Raw genomic sequence first — 16,025 nt, forward strand, 5'->3', positions numbered from 1 at the left:
TGAAGGAGCTGGGGCTGCACCACATCCACCCCGGCGTGCCCCAGGCTGTGCTGTGCACTGCTGCTAGAGCAGGGCCCCCCACCACGTGGACCCTGGTGACAACAGAGCTGCCTGTGACATCCTGCCCGTGCTCTGCCGAGGGAGCAAATTCAAATTCAGGATTTGAATGACAGCCTGAGTGATGAATTCAGCTCGGAGGCCAGACTGCCTCTTCCCAGCAGAGTATCAGTATCTGAGTCCCTGGGGTGGCTGATTTAAAACCCTCATTAAGAAAAGCACTTGGGGAGGGTGGTTTGAAGATGACAGAACCAGAGCTTGAGAGGAACATGTTCAACTCCTTGAGCACGGGCCCCGTGTACTGTTCACCTCCTGCTCGTGGCTGTTTCACATTCTAAAACAAATCCACTGTGAATTGTTCCCCAGGAATAATTTTATCAGTGAAGACCCGCTCAGAACAGCAGGTGTCCAAGCTCAAGCAAGCAAACCTGAAACTTGCAACAAAGGTGGAACAACTGGAGCACAGCTGCACAGAGAAGGTAAGAAACCACTCTGCATTTAAACATGGCTCGTCTGCTGGCTGCTCCCCAGGACAAGCTGGGCTGTTGCAGGGTTGCTGCTGTCAGCTTGGTTTCCTCATCAGAAAGCTGTGGGGTAAGCTGGGCTGAAGCCACAGCCTCACATGTAGCCTGAATCTCCTGTAGCCACTTGCCACAAAAATATGATGGCTACTGCTGTCCTGCTTGCTTCAGCCAGGTTGTCCTGGTTTACTGCAATAAGATAGCTTCAAATAGTTTCTCAGGTTCCTGCAGCTCTTCCCACTGCAGGAGTGGAGGAGCTATATTAATCATCTGACTTTTGTCTCCAACAGGAGCAAGAAATTGAGAGGCTTAACAAGATATTAAAACAGCACGGGCTCATCAGCGAGCAGAAATAGGCTGGTGTGGTGAGGGGGAAGCCTGCCCTGGAGAGGGAAGTCTTGAAATCCACCTGTTTGACCTGAAAGGTGTTCCTGTCTCTTTGCTTTCTCTTGTATAGTGTTGCCTATAAACATTCTCTATTTGACCATGCTTTGATTAGATCTTGGGACTGCAAAAAGTTTGGCTGGAAAATTAATCACACGTACTCCCTGTAAACAGTGATCTCATAAGACCTTTCTTGTACAGTTGTACAGTCAAAAGTGCAAAATAATTTAATAAGACCCCTCTTTACTAGCTACACATCCACAAAAGTACCACTTAGTTTAAATAATGTCATTTTTCTGTGATAATATTCTTTGTTTGCAACATCTTGTAGAAACTTGCAGTAAAAATGGGAAGGACTCTGGCTGAAAAGGTCATTTCTTCTCGACCAGCTGACCACTCAGCATTGGTACAGCTCTTCTTTGCCAACCATTCTTTTCATATTGTTGGTAGTTTCCTCATTTCTGTTGCTGCTTGTGCTGCTTTGCTGTTTATAGAATGTTCATTTCAAAAATACCAACACGCTGCTCCTTTAGTTGACAATCCAATCAGCACCAAAACACCAAAAACAGAGGTGTGGCAAAACTCTGCCACCTCTAGTCAAACAGTGCCTTGTTCTCACCAGCCAGCCTGAGTTTGGACAACATGTTCTCTCATCTCTTCTTCCACTTGAAGTGTTTGTTTGCAGCCCACCAGGCTACAAAGTTCTTTGTTTCCATGGCTGGTAAATCATAAAAGAACCAGAATATGTAAGAACAGATGTGGGGGAGTGGACTGCTGGGAACAGAGTCCAGAAAAGCTGTTTAAAAGCATGCTCTAAAGGACCAGGCTGGTGTCTGAACACAACATGAACTTTTTCAGGTGCTTGGGAGGTCCTTGTGGTGAGACTGTTTCATAGTGAAGAGGAAGACTCAATAACTGGAACTTCAGACAAGTGTTTGCCTGTAGAGGGTGTCTCCAATTGATTTCAGCCAGAGTCTGCTGGAAGGGTCACTGGGCTTTTCTGAAAGCATCACTTAACTCTTTGGGTTTTTAATGTAAGGTAATTAATTAGTGGTTTGGGAAAAATACCTGGAAATATGTGGCTTATTCATCTATGAAAATAGGTAAAGCAGAGGCCCTATCTAATAGCACGTGATTACTTTAATTAACAATTTAGCTCTGCTGTTCACAGAGTAATGAAACCTCATTTCCTCTGGAGCCCTGTGCAGTCCCCTTCCCCTCCTGCCTCCATGCTGCCAGGCAGCCCAGACTAGAGCTGCTTCTGATGTGCTGGTGGCTCTACAGGTGCTGACTGGCCAGCTAGAGCCAGTGTCACATTCTTACTGTGACCTTTTCTCCTTTTGGCAGAGGTATAACTGGGAACTTTCCATTTAATGTGTTTTTTTTTCTGACCTAAGGCTTCTGAGAACCCTCACAAGGGCTCACCCTTTTTCTCTTTGCCAGTTATGAGCCAGTGTGTCTATAATTTAGAAGAAACTGAATGGCTGGATAAACCTCACTTCTTTAGGAAATAGAGTCAAAATCAGAAAAAGCAGAAGTGTGGCTTTTTTTTTTTCCTTCTTGATGCATACTTACCTTAGACAAATGGAAAGAAAAAATCAGAGGGTAACTTCAAATTAATGGTGGGCCAAGCTTTATAGCCTGGCTCTGCAGGTGAAGAAACATCAGTGAAGACAACAGAACTTGTGACAGGAATAGTTCTTTCTCTTCCTGAGGGAACCTGCAGTGAAAACACAAATGGTCATTAGCTTCAGCTTGTTCTTGGCAGGACACCTTTGGATCAGGTTATATTTTCAGCTGATTCTTTCCCTTCCTGAGGGAACCTGCAGTGAAAATACAAATGGTCATTAGCTTCAGCTTTTTCTTTGCAGGACTCCTTTGGATCAGGTTATATTTTCAGCTGTTACTTGTAGTAAGTTGTTTCTGGTTTTTTTTTTCATATCCTGTTCTGCATTTCTTTTCATGAATGATGTGTAGATTTTTATTGAAGTGTGTTTTGGCATGCAGCCCACAGTTGTGTTTGAGCTGAAACAAACTGTTGGGTGCAAAACATTCTAATATTAAGTGTTGCCTTTAGATAAAGAGATCAACTGAGTCACTGTTGCACAGCTGATACCTAAGCAAAACAAAGCATTCTTTTTATCTTAAACCCTGTAATTTAATTACTTACCTGCTTCCAGGGGCTGGTAGAGATTGTTGCAGTAACATTCACTATCCTGGCTTGTGGATTGACAAGGGATCCATATTTAGTCCACTTCACTTCTATTTCAAATGACACTGGTATTTGGCAGGAGCTCTGAAAAGTGTTATAGATCCTCTCATTGTCTGACTTTGTACAAAGAGTGACCAGATGAATTATTCATGTTCTTAAACTGGCAGAATGCCCCCAGAAAACTCCTCTGGGGAGGTTCCTGGTGCAGCAACACCAAGGCCTCTGCAGCTCCTTCCAGCCCCAGCTCAGGGCTGCCTCTGCACTGTCTCCATAGGTGACAAACCAGCTCTGTAACCACACTTCAGGCAGGACTGTTCTACCTGAGCCCAGCAGGACTTGCTGCTTTCAAGAGTAGTGCTGAGCTGACTCTTTTTAGTACAAGCTTATTTCAGTAATACTGCTGAGACAGCAGAAAAATCCTTAACTCTGCCAGGGTGGAATTTGGAAGCCTACAATTTTACATATGTTTAAGTATTTCTTCTTGACCTGTCTAGTTTCTGGCTGGAGAAAGTTGCAAAAGCTTGCAAGTTTCTAGTTGCAAAAGCCTGCAAGAAAGCTGTATCTAAAGCTGTATCTAAAGCTGTGGTTGAGGAGATGCTGTCACTCAGCACAGCCTCCTGCCCTGCACCATGGAGAGAGGGGCTGGTGCAGAGTTGTTGAGAATAAATGTGGTGTTTGGCTTGCTGTTTCTGTGCTTTACAGGATTTTTGCTATCTTACTCTACCCTGGTATAAGAGCACCAAGTAGAAACATTGATTCTGTTACTTCAGTCTTTCAGCATCACCAGTTGTGTGCTTCATTCCAGCCAAACAGCATGGGACTCAACTGTGGCTAAAAATGGGTTGGTTTGTACCTAATGTGTTGTCCTGATCCCTAACTGAGGTGCCTGGATGCTTGATTAAAAGAAAACTCTGTCCTTACAGCAAGAGTGAAACCCTTTCTTTTTGAATATTCTAGAAGGATTTTGAATCATAGAATCATTTTGGTTGGGAGAGACCTTTAATATCAAGTCCAACCATTAGCCCAGCACTGCAAAGTCCCTTCAGTTTGTCTCTGCATTTTTTTTTCCCCCCAAAAGGTGTGAGAAGCTTGGGCTGATTCTGCAGTCCAGGTACAGGTCTCAGGAGAGAGGCCAGTGAGGGTGAAAGGGGTGCTGATAAGTGTGACATTCACCTGTTCTGAGGTGTGGAGGTGAGTTATGGGCACCCAGTCAAGCACATCCTGGGCTTGAGAATTTCCAAATGAGGCCACATATTCAGGAAAGCTTTGTCCCTTCAGTAAATCTTGCAGGGTCTGAGCCAGGGGCTGGCATTTTGTAGCTGCTGTAATTCTTCCAGAGGGGAAAAAAAAACAAGAATTAAAGCAAAATCTGGCACAGAATAATTTCTCTTTGCTCTCATGCACTGTTCAAGCCTTCTGGCTGTGGTTGCTAATGTACACAATCTTTCCAAGAGAAAATTAATTAAATGATATCTTTTGTAATGAAATATTCCATTCTCAATATGCCTACAGCTGTAAAAATGTCCCAGGACTTGCACAGATCCTAACAAAAAGGGTTGTCAGAGGGTTAAAAGCAGTGAATCAAAATAAATGTCCTCTTACCTTAACTGACAGCCTGATATCATGTTGTAACCAAATAATATTGGGGTTCTGGCTCCCTGGGCTGCCAGACAATCCTGGTTGGAGGTGCTTTGCAGAATGGTAAGTTGACCATATTTGTTAGTATTCTGAATGATGCCAGATGTAACACATAGTTAAAGGAAATTCAATGCTTGCTGTATATCATGAAGAAAGAATCCTGAATCATCTCCTTAAAATACACCTGAAAATTCTGGGATAGCTCAAGAGTCCTCTGATACAGTGAAGAAGCACTAGAGTGTACAACAAAGGTCTAAATCTACCTCACCAAAGAGTCCCAGGAGACTGCAGTCAGGACTGAGTCATTTTCTACTTCTCCAATGTAACCCAAAAAGCACACTTCTACTTTTGATAAAGAACAGAGAGATTTTAAAGGTGTCCAGGCTAGAAAGTGTTTGTGGAGACAGACCAGAGCAAGGGCTGCAAATAGAATTTCCATGGGGAAAGGATATCCTTGTGGCCAGAAACCTGCTCTTACAGGCAGTCCAACAACGTAGCCAGGATTACCACTGAGAGGAACTGGCTCTGTGTTTACCTGCAATGCAAACATACAGTCTGAGTTCTTACCCTGTACTGAAATGGCTGGAAAATGCAGAAATGTTTCACTTAATTTAGGATTATTACCTGCTTTGAACACTGAGATCATAACAGGTCTCTTGACACTGGGGCAAGCTGTGTTTTCACTGGATACTGTTAGAGAGTCACAAGATGACTCTTCTAAATGAAAAACAGACTTTGGAGACTACTGCCCCATTCTGAAATGCTGCCTCATTTGTATATCCAAGGCAAGTTATACTTTACCTTCCTGCTAACAGCTGCTGTGATTCAAGTTTAATAAGTTTTGTAGTTAACTGTCTTTCAACAAGCCATCCGTGACATCTCTAGCAGTTACCTGAGTAAAGCTGATGTCAAAGCTCTGCTGTATTGAAGGTGTTTCTTTGTTAACTGCCCCCAAGACAAAAGCAGCAGCTGCTTCTATTATCTCTCCTGCATCCGTGTAGGTAATGTGATAACTCACCTGAAAATGAAACATTTTAAGTATTAATTAGAAGAAATACATCCCAGTATGAAACTAGGAAAAAAAAGGAATTTAAAACTATGCAAGTATTGTTTTCTTTCTGCCTTCCTTAAGAAACAAGTAACTACACAGAAGAGGTAAACTATATCCTCTAGAGCCTCTTCAAAACTGACTTCTGGATAAACCTCTTCTAAGCACAAGCCAAATGTTCATCTGTTTAAAATGAAAAGATGATGAGATTTGCACTGTGTATTCCTCTCTCTGCCACCACTGAGCCTGAAGTCATCTTTTCCCAAGCATAGATTCCAAGCTCATGTTATTGTCTGTCATATAGAAAGGATTTCATCCCATCTCTGCATTGCATATACTTATTAGTTTGTTGCAAAACATTCTTTTTTATCCCAAAGTCAGTGTTTCTCCTGACACATTTGCTTTGGAGATGTCACAATACATGAAAACTGTGCAAGGCCTTCCTCACAACTTTGTGAACTGGAAGTGATTTGATGCATATCTGCTTTCCATCACACGTGAGGAAGACAAGAACTATCATACCTACCCCAAGAACTATATTCATGCAGAGTTCATCCAAAACCACAGGGAGCCTGAGGACATCACTACCATTAAGTAAAGTCTGCATTCCATTCAGAGACTGGACAGCTATGGACTGGACAGTAATATTGACCTGGAAAAACAAATTCATGTCATTTCTGAGCACTGTGTGTAGTTATTCTGGGCTTTTTCTCTATCATTATATTTGTGACTGTTCCAGGTTCTGTTCCACAGGGAGAGCAGTCAATAATCCTCTCACCAACATGTTACATGTGTTGCTGAAGGTCAATGAAAGGTCCTATTTTTAAGTAACTAGACAGATCCTTAGAGTTTTATATGAGAGGAATGCATTACACTTAGATGTTTGCAAGCAGCATATTGCCTTGGAGTTGCTAAGTACTGGTAGGAAATGGTAGGAATTTTTTAATTTAAAGATTAAGGCTAAAGTCCCTGTTCTGAGGAAGTCAGTGAAAAACTCCCACTGACTGTAACTGAGCAACAATTTTGCCCCTAGTTGTTCCAACTGAGTTAGAAGGCTACTTACCCTCTGACTTGATTTGGGCACCTAGAGAGGAATAAAAGAACAGATTCAAACAATAGCAAAGGTATGAGCTAGTAAAAGTAGCAGTTAAGCACTTTAAGGCTTCAAGGCTTTGCTTGTTTAACTCTGTGTTGTTACAATAACCTTCAAATCATGGAATTGATTGGATAAACCCTCCTGTATCCAGGTAGTGTGAAATTAACTGCTGTTCTTTGTGGCTAGTAGGCAAAAATCTTACAGTCCAAGCCTCCTCTTGCCCTGACAACTGGAAAATTTCTTGGGGACTTCCATTAGTCCTGGCTTTGAGTATATTCCCAGTTAATTACAGTGCATCACAGGGTTTGCCCTACTGAGGGCATCAGATCCTGTTGCAGAAACACTTGTAACTGTTCAGAGGCTGCCAGTTTAGGAATCCTGCCAAGCTGCTCCTACCCAAAGGAAGGAAGAGCTTTTGTTGTCCCACTTAGATGGTAGAGAGTCCATAGTTTCACAGTAAACAAAGAAATGAGAAGCAACTATCCTTCCTGTTACACAGCACACAGCCAGGCACGGTTCCCCAGTGGAAAATTTCCACCTAGTTTTCATGGAAAGGCAGAAATATCAGCTCAAGTCTTCAATCAGGCCTGCAGAATACTCACACAGAGCACTATTTTTGTCAAAAGTTTTATTGTTGTGACTTCCCATTGAGTGTTCAGTTCACATCTTGGGGAAGGGACCAAAAATGAGCCTGACCACAAAGCAAGTTCTGCAGAACTGTGACAGGATATGGAGACCAGTCTGCTCATCTAATGTCCCAGCAGAGGACACACTCCTGTGAGCTGGAGACCTGAAGGTGATGGAGGTGAGGTCTGCCACATGTCTATCCTGACATCCTGAGGTACAGCTCAGCCATCAGCAAGAGCTGTACAACTCAAAGTGCTTGTAAAGGTCAGACTCATCCCTCAGAGAGACATGTTCTGACTAGGGCAGAGGGAATGAGCACCACCCCTGGAATTCTCTTTATCTGTGGCTGTGGTGATGGATCATGCTCCTGTGGGGCACTGGCAGACAGGGGCCCAGCCTCACTGCTGCCTCCCACCAGGCAGGCAGGCAGGGGCAGGCAGCAGCACCTTGCTTTGCCAGGGGCACAGTGTGAAGCACAGTGGAAGGTTCCAGAAACCTCCAACACCCCTTGGATCTGCTGGACAGGCCAGGGTGGAGAGTAACTGCAACAGTTACTGGGACCTTCGTGTCACTCGTTGTGCAGCCTGGCAGTGAGTGTGGGCACATCAGGACAGGGGGTTCTGAAGGAACTGCTCCACCAAGCTTCTCAAGCCCAACCCTGGGCTGAGGATGTGTTCTGCTCTTTCTTTTGCTGGCAGCTCCACCTGCTGGCACTGGGAGAGGTCCCTCCTCTGTCCTGTGACCACTCTGCCCTCAGCACCAAGTCATTTTTCTAAGGTCACATCCCATCTTGAGCTCCCTTTTGGAAAGGGAGCTTCCTTCAGATGATCTTCTAGCATCTACCCAGCTTTCTCCAGTTCTTGCATCTCACCCTCCCTGCATGTCCAAGGTGCTCCAGATGGCAACGTGACCTCTCCTAAGCTGGGCTGTTGCAACTGGCAAGCAGCATGTGAGTAATGTGTTATGGACTGGTCTAGTGAGAAAAGAGAACTCCTCTTTTAATTCAAAACCATTCCACTGCTTGGAGCCTGCCCTGAGGCACACTTCCTCTTTCTCTGGTTCTGCAGCCACCAAGAACTCTAATTTTGGGTGCACCTGGAAATGCTCAAAGCCCTTCTGAGGGAGAGTTTTCTCCAACTCTTTCACAGCAGGATGATCAAAAGCTGTGTGTGACCAACCCTTTGCTGGTTTCAATGAGATCCTCAGAGATCAGAATGATCCCACCTGGGAGAGTGTGAACTACTCAGTGGATTTTCCTTCACTGTTGACAGCTTTGGGGTTTGTGGGAGGGGGTCTTTAAGCAGCCAGTCACTGTGGGGTACTAATTAAATTAATTTAAATAATTACATAAATTAAGAACATTAATGGTAATGCTGCTTCTTGTTGACCTCCAGCTTCTGGCAGGAGTTATCAGGGTAAGTTATTATGTATTTCAGGTTCAATTTGGCATGCATGGTTTCTTTCTCTTCCTGAATATCTGTAAAGAGCATTTTATTTATACATAAGACATGATCCTGCAGCTCAAAAATGAATGAAAAAGTATGCTTAGCTTTGAAAAATAACCACAGACTGGATTTGGTAATAGGCTAGATACAAACAAACTTTGTATTGTAAAATTGTGGGTGTTGGTCTCTTTTCCCAAGTGACAGGATGAGAGGAAAGGGGCTGAAGTTGAACCAGGGGAAGTTCAGACTGGATATTAGGAAGGATTTCTTTCCTGACAGAGTGGTGAGGCATTGGAACAGGCCACTCAGGGAGGTGTTGGAGTCACCATCCCTGGAGGGGTTCAAAAACTTGTCAACGTGGTACTTTGGGACATGGTTTAGTGGTCATGGTGGTGTTGGGTTGATGGCTGGACTTGATGATCTTAGAGGCCTTTTCCAACCTCAGGGATTCTATGAAATTTGCTGTCAGTGGGGTAGAAGGTCTTGTTCTTTGAGGAGTGTGAGGAAGGCTCAGCACACATGTTCAATACCTCACTATTAAAAGCTGAGGCTTGGAAGAGAGGTGTATGTGCAGAGAATTAAACCTTAGAGGTTCCTCTTTAAGTGCAAAGGTTTATTAATTCTTTAAAATTCAAATTTCTTGGAATTATGCACTCTGGTAATAGGCTCCCTGGAACAGCTTGAACATGCCCAGAAGCCTAGAAGTGCTGCAGTGAGTGCTAGCTCAGTGCCACCACCTTGTCTCTTCCAGACCTTTATTTTTGGTTGGCTAAGCAGGGAACAGCAAACACATCTGTTACCAAACCTTGAAATGAAAACATTTACAAAGGTTTCCTAGAGAAAAGTCTGGTGGAGATTTTTTTTTTCCCCAACCCACAAATTAAAAATCCAAATAAAACACCATATCCTTTTGTAAATAGAACTTACTGAACTCTGGAGCTGCAAAAAGTATGTAACATCCCAGGTCATACTTACTGCTAAGATGCTGGAGTTGATGTAGAACAGCATACTGACTGCTTCTATCTTGTCACATGTTTCCACACTTACTAATCTAGTGCATTTTGTAGCCTGGTTTACTAAAAACCCTGGAAAAAAAAAGTCACAAAGTATTACTGGACAAAATAAAAGAGTCATTAGGAAAAGCAGAAATAGGAAAAAAAATAAAAATCAGAACTTCAATATAAATAAAAGTAAACATAATTTCTGTTTAGGGTAAGGTTTGCTGTGAGCTATAAAGAATATTTCCTTAGATTCTCCACAAATGCTATGAGGCAAACTATTACTTCTTAACAGTAGAAGCTTAATAAAAGTCAGAAGATTTATGACTTCATTTTTGAGCTATGATAAGGTCTTTTTTCTTCCACAAGAGACTTAATTTTTGCTGTGGTCATCATGGAGGTTGTTATGATATCACATTTAATAATAATACAGTGAGCTCTGGGAAGTGCAGGTGTGTGTTTTTAGTTGGGGTTGTGCCTTTTTTAAATTTATTTTTTCCCTCTCCTCTGCAGATTTTCAGGAAACTGTGTGAAAGGTTAAAATGTGGAACTCAAGCCTGCAAGGCTGTCTTGAGTTGCATTCAGGCTGTGAAAGGAATCTCATCATACCAGAGAGGCATCTTACAAAGGTTGCCCAGTTAGGTCTTGCTTTGTGCAATAGCCTCTTCCCTCCCAGTGTCACCCTTGTACTATTTTATTAAACCAATTATGCCAAATAGGATGTTTGATTGTTGGATAAACAAACCCATTAATAAGACTGAAGGATTTCCATATCTAACTTTGAATGCCTAATGCAATGTAACTTCCAATCTATGTCTAAAAAAAACCCCAGAGAAACAGAAGCTATCTGAAAAAGTTTGTTCTTGAATCTTTATCTGAATTTACATTTGTGTGTGTGTCAATTTACTGACTAAGCTTGGCAGAGCCAAATACTCTAAAGCAAATAAACCAGAATTCAAACACATTTTACACATTTTCCAACCTGCAGGATTCGTATCAGAGCACCAAGAGGAGACAACAGGACTAGGCAGCCTTAGAAATCCATCCACTGTCTGTACAGGAACACCATACTGCAAAGAAAACAATGTAGTCAAGGATATAAGCATGTTTCAGTCCATGGAAAGTTGTAGAGCATTTATATGAACAGTAAAGCTGAGTGAAAAGAGGTGCTTATTTTCACTCTGTCAATATTACTTTGTACATCAGTTCTTAAGCCTCTGCTAAGAGCTTTGTTTGCAATAGCAAACCAGCTACTTATTTTCCAAAGGTCTTAAAAATCTAGTTCACCTTTTATGTAAGCTCAGACAAAATGCTACACTTCTTATTTTTACACTTCTGCATTTAAAGACCATCATAAATTTTGTCCTCTCCAAAAGAGCTGCATTTATTTTATTTGGTTTTTCAGCAGCTGCAACCAACACTTGCTTGTTCTTTTATGGAACAGGCTAATACTAATTGAATCAGGTAATTATTTACCTCATATCTGTAAGTTTCATTTGCATCAGAAGGAGTTGGATCATCAGTGTTCATATCCCAGCTCTCAGGCTCAGCACTGAATGAGGCACTTCCAAACTGTTTGAGCAACTGATCAAAATTTTCAGAAGTAGGCATTTCAGGGGAACTGAAGGAGAGTGCTTGTTTATCTACCAAAATGTTTTCAAGAAAGAGAGAACTTTTAGGATATAAGATAGACAAACAGTATTTAGTAACAGTTTTTCCTTCTGGAGTTGTTAAAGGCTCTGGTACAGAAGAAGCTCAATGCAGCTTTACTTTAAGATTTGTCTTTAAGAGAAAAGTGAGGTGGTCACTTTTTTTTTTTTAAGGTGATCTCAATGCACCATTTCACCCAGACCCATGAAAGCACAAATTTAAACTGCTTATTTCCCTGTGAGCCACTTCAAAGCAGGGCAAAAAGGATTTGTCCCACTGGTGCCTGTTGCATGGTTACAGGAACAGATGGGGAAGGACTCAGTTTCCCAGGAAACAATTTTAAATGTGATTTATTGAGGATGCTGAATTTGTTAAAAGCTTTTTTTTTTCCCCAGCAAAGAAGACAAAGAGTATGAGAGGTTTTAACTCCATAGTTTCACAGGTGACAGGGTTACACCCTAAGAACTGTGAGCATAGAGAATAACCAGTTCCCTGACAGGTTTAGTCCCCTTTAATTTTAGCCTGTTTCTGGTACCTAAAGAGCTTATCAAAATAACAGCACAGTGCTTAATACTGGCAACAACTCTACTTACAGTTTGTAGCATGGATGCAGAAAACACTGGGATTGACTTGGTCAATTAATTTAAATATCCTTTCTGGTGGATTTGCTTCAACATCAAGTGAATACACAGCAGCCTTTTGCCTGCAAAGCCTGCTGTCACCTCTGCAAACAATAATAATAATTCAATTAAAAACCCACTGGAAGTCAGTACTGACCATATTTTAAAGTTCTTTTTATGCACTGAGGCAGCATCAAAAAAAGCACTGAAGAGATGACTCTTTTTAACACAATTTGCATAGCAATTGTGCCTCCTTAGAAGGTTTGTATTGTTCTATACTCTGTGCTTAGTCATAATTCTCCAACATGTCTTATCCAGCAGAGGAAACTGTGTGAGCAACAATGTGAAGAAAGGTAAGAGACAGAGCAGGGGGAAGGGAGGAGCCTGACAGTAAAAATATTAGTGCTAAAATGACAAGTTGGATGGGATCCAGAGGGTGTGAGACACCTCAGATGCAAGGTGCACCACAGGCTACACAGGCTCAGCAGCACCTTTATTCACACCACCCAAGTGGGAATTGTGACCTTTAGGGCAACATGATGGCATGTAGACCAGAAAAAAAGGGTCAGTTTTGTGAATATTGGACCAATATTCACCTAGGAGGGTGGGGAAATTCCTACTTGTAAAAGGAATGGCAGGGTAAAGAGCAGGGAGATGAAATAATAACCCAGCCAATGCAGAGGTATTTGTAGACATGCTGTGGGTTAACAATGACCCAGCCAATGTAGAGGTATTTGTAAACCTGCTGTGGGTTCAGAGATCTGCAGTAGGCTGCACAGCAAATGGGCCAGTGAAGAGTACTGGGGTGTCCTACATGCTGGAAAGACAAGGTGATGATCCCTGTGAAAGTGGTGCTTAAGCAGAGTTAAAGCTGTCAAGGACAGATCCTGCAGACCTGAAATGACTTTTAAAAATGACTTTTTAAGCATGGAGTTAAACCTTTCCATGAGGTAAACTATTTGTTAGCAGAATCACATCATATATTAAACAGCCTTCTGCTGTTTGAGGCCCTGCTTTGACTCGTGGTCAGTCAAATCCCTTCAGTAACTAACACAATTACACAAATGTATGCAAATCTAGATGCAAATAATGAGATCCACAATCCTTGCAGCCACTGAAAATCCCATGGATGTTCATGCAAAATGAACATTTTACACAGAAGAATTTAGGGAGAGAAGCACAACTTCATTTTATGCATTTCTAGTTGACAAAGACAGAACAATCCCCTGAGACAATTAACCTGTCACTCAGGAAGGTGTTGATTAGACCTTTCTGTTATATATAAATGTCTATAAATGGGTAGTAAAAGTCATTGTGTGCAAGAACAATAAGAAACCACAGTCTGGGATGACTGCTAATTCAAATTTGAAAGCACCAAGAATAAACCTCAGTGTTGAGATTGGCATAATTTATGCAGAAGGTGGGTTGAAGAGCTGTACTTAATGTTCTGAGAAGTCACCAAGAGACTTTTGACATGAGGATTTTGAGGTGAGCTTTCTTAACTCCTTTTTGAAAGAGTGAAATTGAACAAAGGTCTTTCCAGGTAAACTAAACACCAAAGAAACAACTATTGGTGTTACAGTAAAATGGAACCCAAGTTTGTAAACTGCCAGACTGGCAGTGAGGCAGCAGGGGGGGACACTGACTTGTAAAACTAGAATAGCTCATGCTAGCTCATTAAGCCCTGAATTAATCAAATTTCTAGCTGATATCAAAAACCATAATGAAAGAAGTAACTGATCAATGGCCAGTGCCACACAGAGGTGGCCACGTGGCCCTGTGGTATCAGCTTTTGTAACTTCCAGACACTGCACTGTACTGAGGGAAGTCTAAAGGGCTGTTACTCTGCCCCAGACAGAAGGCACCACCACCTAAGCAGCCAAAGACAGCAGCATAATGAAATGGGGGAAAATCAAGGGGTGCAAGCTCAGGAAAGAGGAGGAAAAGTGAAAGAGAAAGGGGTGAGAGGCCAGTTTGCTGTTCTGCCTGGTTGGGCCAAACGTTTACAGGCCTAGTGCAGGAAGGGTGGTGAAAGGGTGGGTAGGAGTTAGGATGGCTGGAGGGGAGGAATTGGCAGGAGGAGAGGACAGAGCCCTCACAAAGGCAGGCAGCAACTAAACCAGGATTTTGTGTTGTGTGTGAGCTCTTTATCCACTTACGTGACAACAGGAACTGAACAAGTGGTGAAGAGGCTGAACTCTGCTGCAGTGCAGTCAGGGTCACAGCAGCAATTGACATCACACTGTGCCACCAGCAGGTCACAAACACACAGCCTGGAAACTGGGGGAGAGATTGAAATTAGAATTAGAACCTCACACTTGACAGCAGGTTCCCCAACACTTCCACTTTTCACCTTGCCTTACTCTTGACAATGGTCCAAAGTCTCTACCCCCATTCACGTGCTCTTTTCCTTTCAGTCATTTTTTTAAGAGCCCTCCTTTCTGCTACTTGGCAAATCTATTTGGGACACAACAACACCAAGGACATACTAAGATCTGCTGATGTGTTCCTGGTGAAATCATAAAAAAGGAACTTGAGTTAACAGGAATTTTGAAAGTATGAAAATATCTCCTCCCTCCCTGAGCTGAGTATAAAAACCAGATATGCTGAGCAACTTCTTTCAGTTAAATGGGGGAAAAAAAATCAAGGAACATTTTGATAGAGCATTAAAATGTTTAGAGGTATTGAGGGGATTTAATTTACAAGCATTGAGGGGTTTATAAGGATGTCCCAGGTCCAGTAATACATTTTCCTAAAGTGGCAACAAAACCCTAATAGACTCCTTGAAATAGTTGTTTCTTTCTGCATTTAGATTTGGTGAAATATTGCAGTAATGCAGAAAGCAGTTGTTAGCAATGCTGTAAACTGTCTGGATAAAATACATTTTGCAAATTCATAAAACATTCTTAGCTTTTCAAGTGTATAAATTGAAAGAACAGATGCTGCTGTACTGAACTCTTTAGGGGAGCTGCTGCTCTATAATAAACCTAAATTTGGGAATAGCACAGTAAGTAGAAAATGAAGAGCAGCACTCCCTGGGTGAGATGTTCAAAGAATGCTCATTCTCATGACTACTGCTGCTTTTATTTCAGCTTGACTGTTGCCCATTTCTCTACAGCCTCCTGGATGCTCTCTGACCATCTGAACTGCCCCCAGGTACTTCCTGGAATCCCTGATGTTCTGTCAGCTGAGTTCAGCACTGGAATCCTCAGCTCACCTTGTAAACAAGGGAAGTTTAAAGGTGGATGATTAGATTGCAAGGTTATGCCTCCGAGATCAGGGTGTTAATTCTCTTTTTTCCCTGAAGAGGAATGTAACAGGACGTGTTTAATTTGGCAAGTAATCCAGGGAAGCTGAATGGATTGCAACACTACTGGGAAATCCAAAGTTAAATAAAAGTATGGCTGCCAATTAGAAGAGAGTGGAAAACACCTTCTGACAGCAAAGTAACAAGTATTTGTGATCTATATTGCCATAGCACTGCTATACATCCACAGAGCCACGGCTGAATGGAGTCTTCGGGCAAATCGTGCGAGTGGAGAGCTCGGAGAGCAGCCGGGGGAGGCGGGGCGCCCTCGTGGCCAGGGGCAGGGGAGCCCGTTCTCCGTCAGCACCCGCTCGCAGGACTCTGCCTCCTGGGAGCGGCGTGCCCGGCCCCCGAAGGCTGTGCGGGGCTTGCCACGCCTGCCTTTCTGAGGAGGCTCCGAGCCCTGGCTGCAGAGGGGGGCG

The 16,025-nt window shown here is 42.6% G+C and overlaps 2 protein-coding genes across 2 annotated transcripts in view; one reads left to right on the top strand and one right to left on the bottom strand.

The window, feature by feature from the left end:
- HVCN1 (hydrogen voltage-gated channel 1) overlaps positions 1 to 934 on the top strand; it is a 3,895-nt gene extending 2,961 nt beyond the window's left edge. Inside the window, exons 4-5 of the mRNA XM_008945974.1 lie at positions 424 to 536; positions 869 to 934. Coding sequence (XP_008944222.1) covers positions 424 to 536; positions 869 to 934 — 179 coding nt within the window. The remainder of the gene's footprint in view (positions 1 to 423; positions 537 to 868) is intronic.
- Positions 935 to 2,538: 1,604 nt separating this feature from the next.
- On the bottom strand, positions 2,539 to 14,574 carry TCTN1 (tectonic family member 1). The gene is made up of 13 exons (XM_008945975.1): positions 14,456 to 14,574; positions 12,270 to 12,400; positions 11,503 to 11,669; positions 11,009 to 11,096; positions 10,004 to 10,113; positions 6,924 to 6,944; positions 6,387 to 6,512; positions 5,705 to 5,830; positions 5,265 to 5,347; positions 4,777 to 4,917; positions 4,348 to 4,504; positions 3,133 to 3,258; positions 2,539 to 2,682 (listed from the first exon to the last, which is right to left on the bottom strand). The coding sequence occupies exons 3-13, from the start codon at positions 11,635 to 11,637 to the stop codon at positions 2,539 to 2,541; spliced, it is 1,257 nt and encodes a 418-aa protein (XP_008944223.1). The 5' UTR covers positions 11,638 to 11,669; positions 12,270 to 12,400; positions 14,456 to 14,574.
- Between the last annotated feature and the right edge of the window lie 1,451 nt (positions 14,575 to 16,025).

The sequence above is a fragment of the Merops nubicus genome, unplaced genomic scaffold, assembly GCF_000691845.1.
Source record: "Merops nubicus isolate BGI_N331 unplaced genomic scaffold, ASM69184v1 scaffold11948, whole genome shotgun sequence".
Classification (NCBI taxonomy): Eukaryota; Metazoa; Chordata; class Aves; order Coraciiformes; family Meropidae; genus Merops; species Merops nubicus.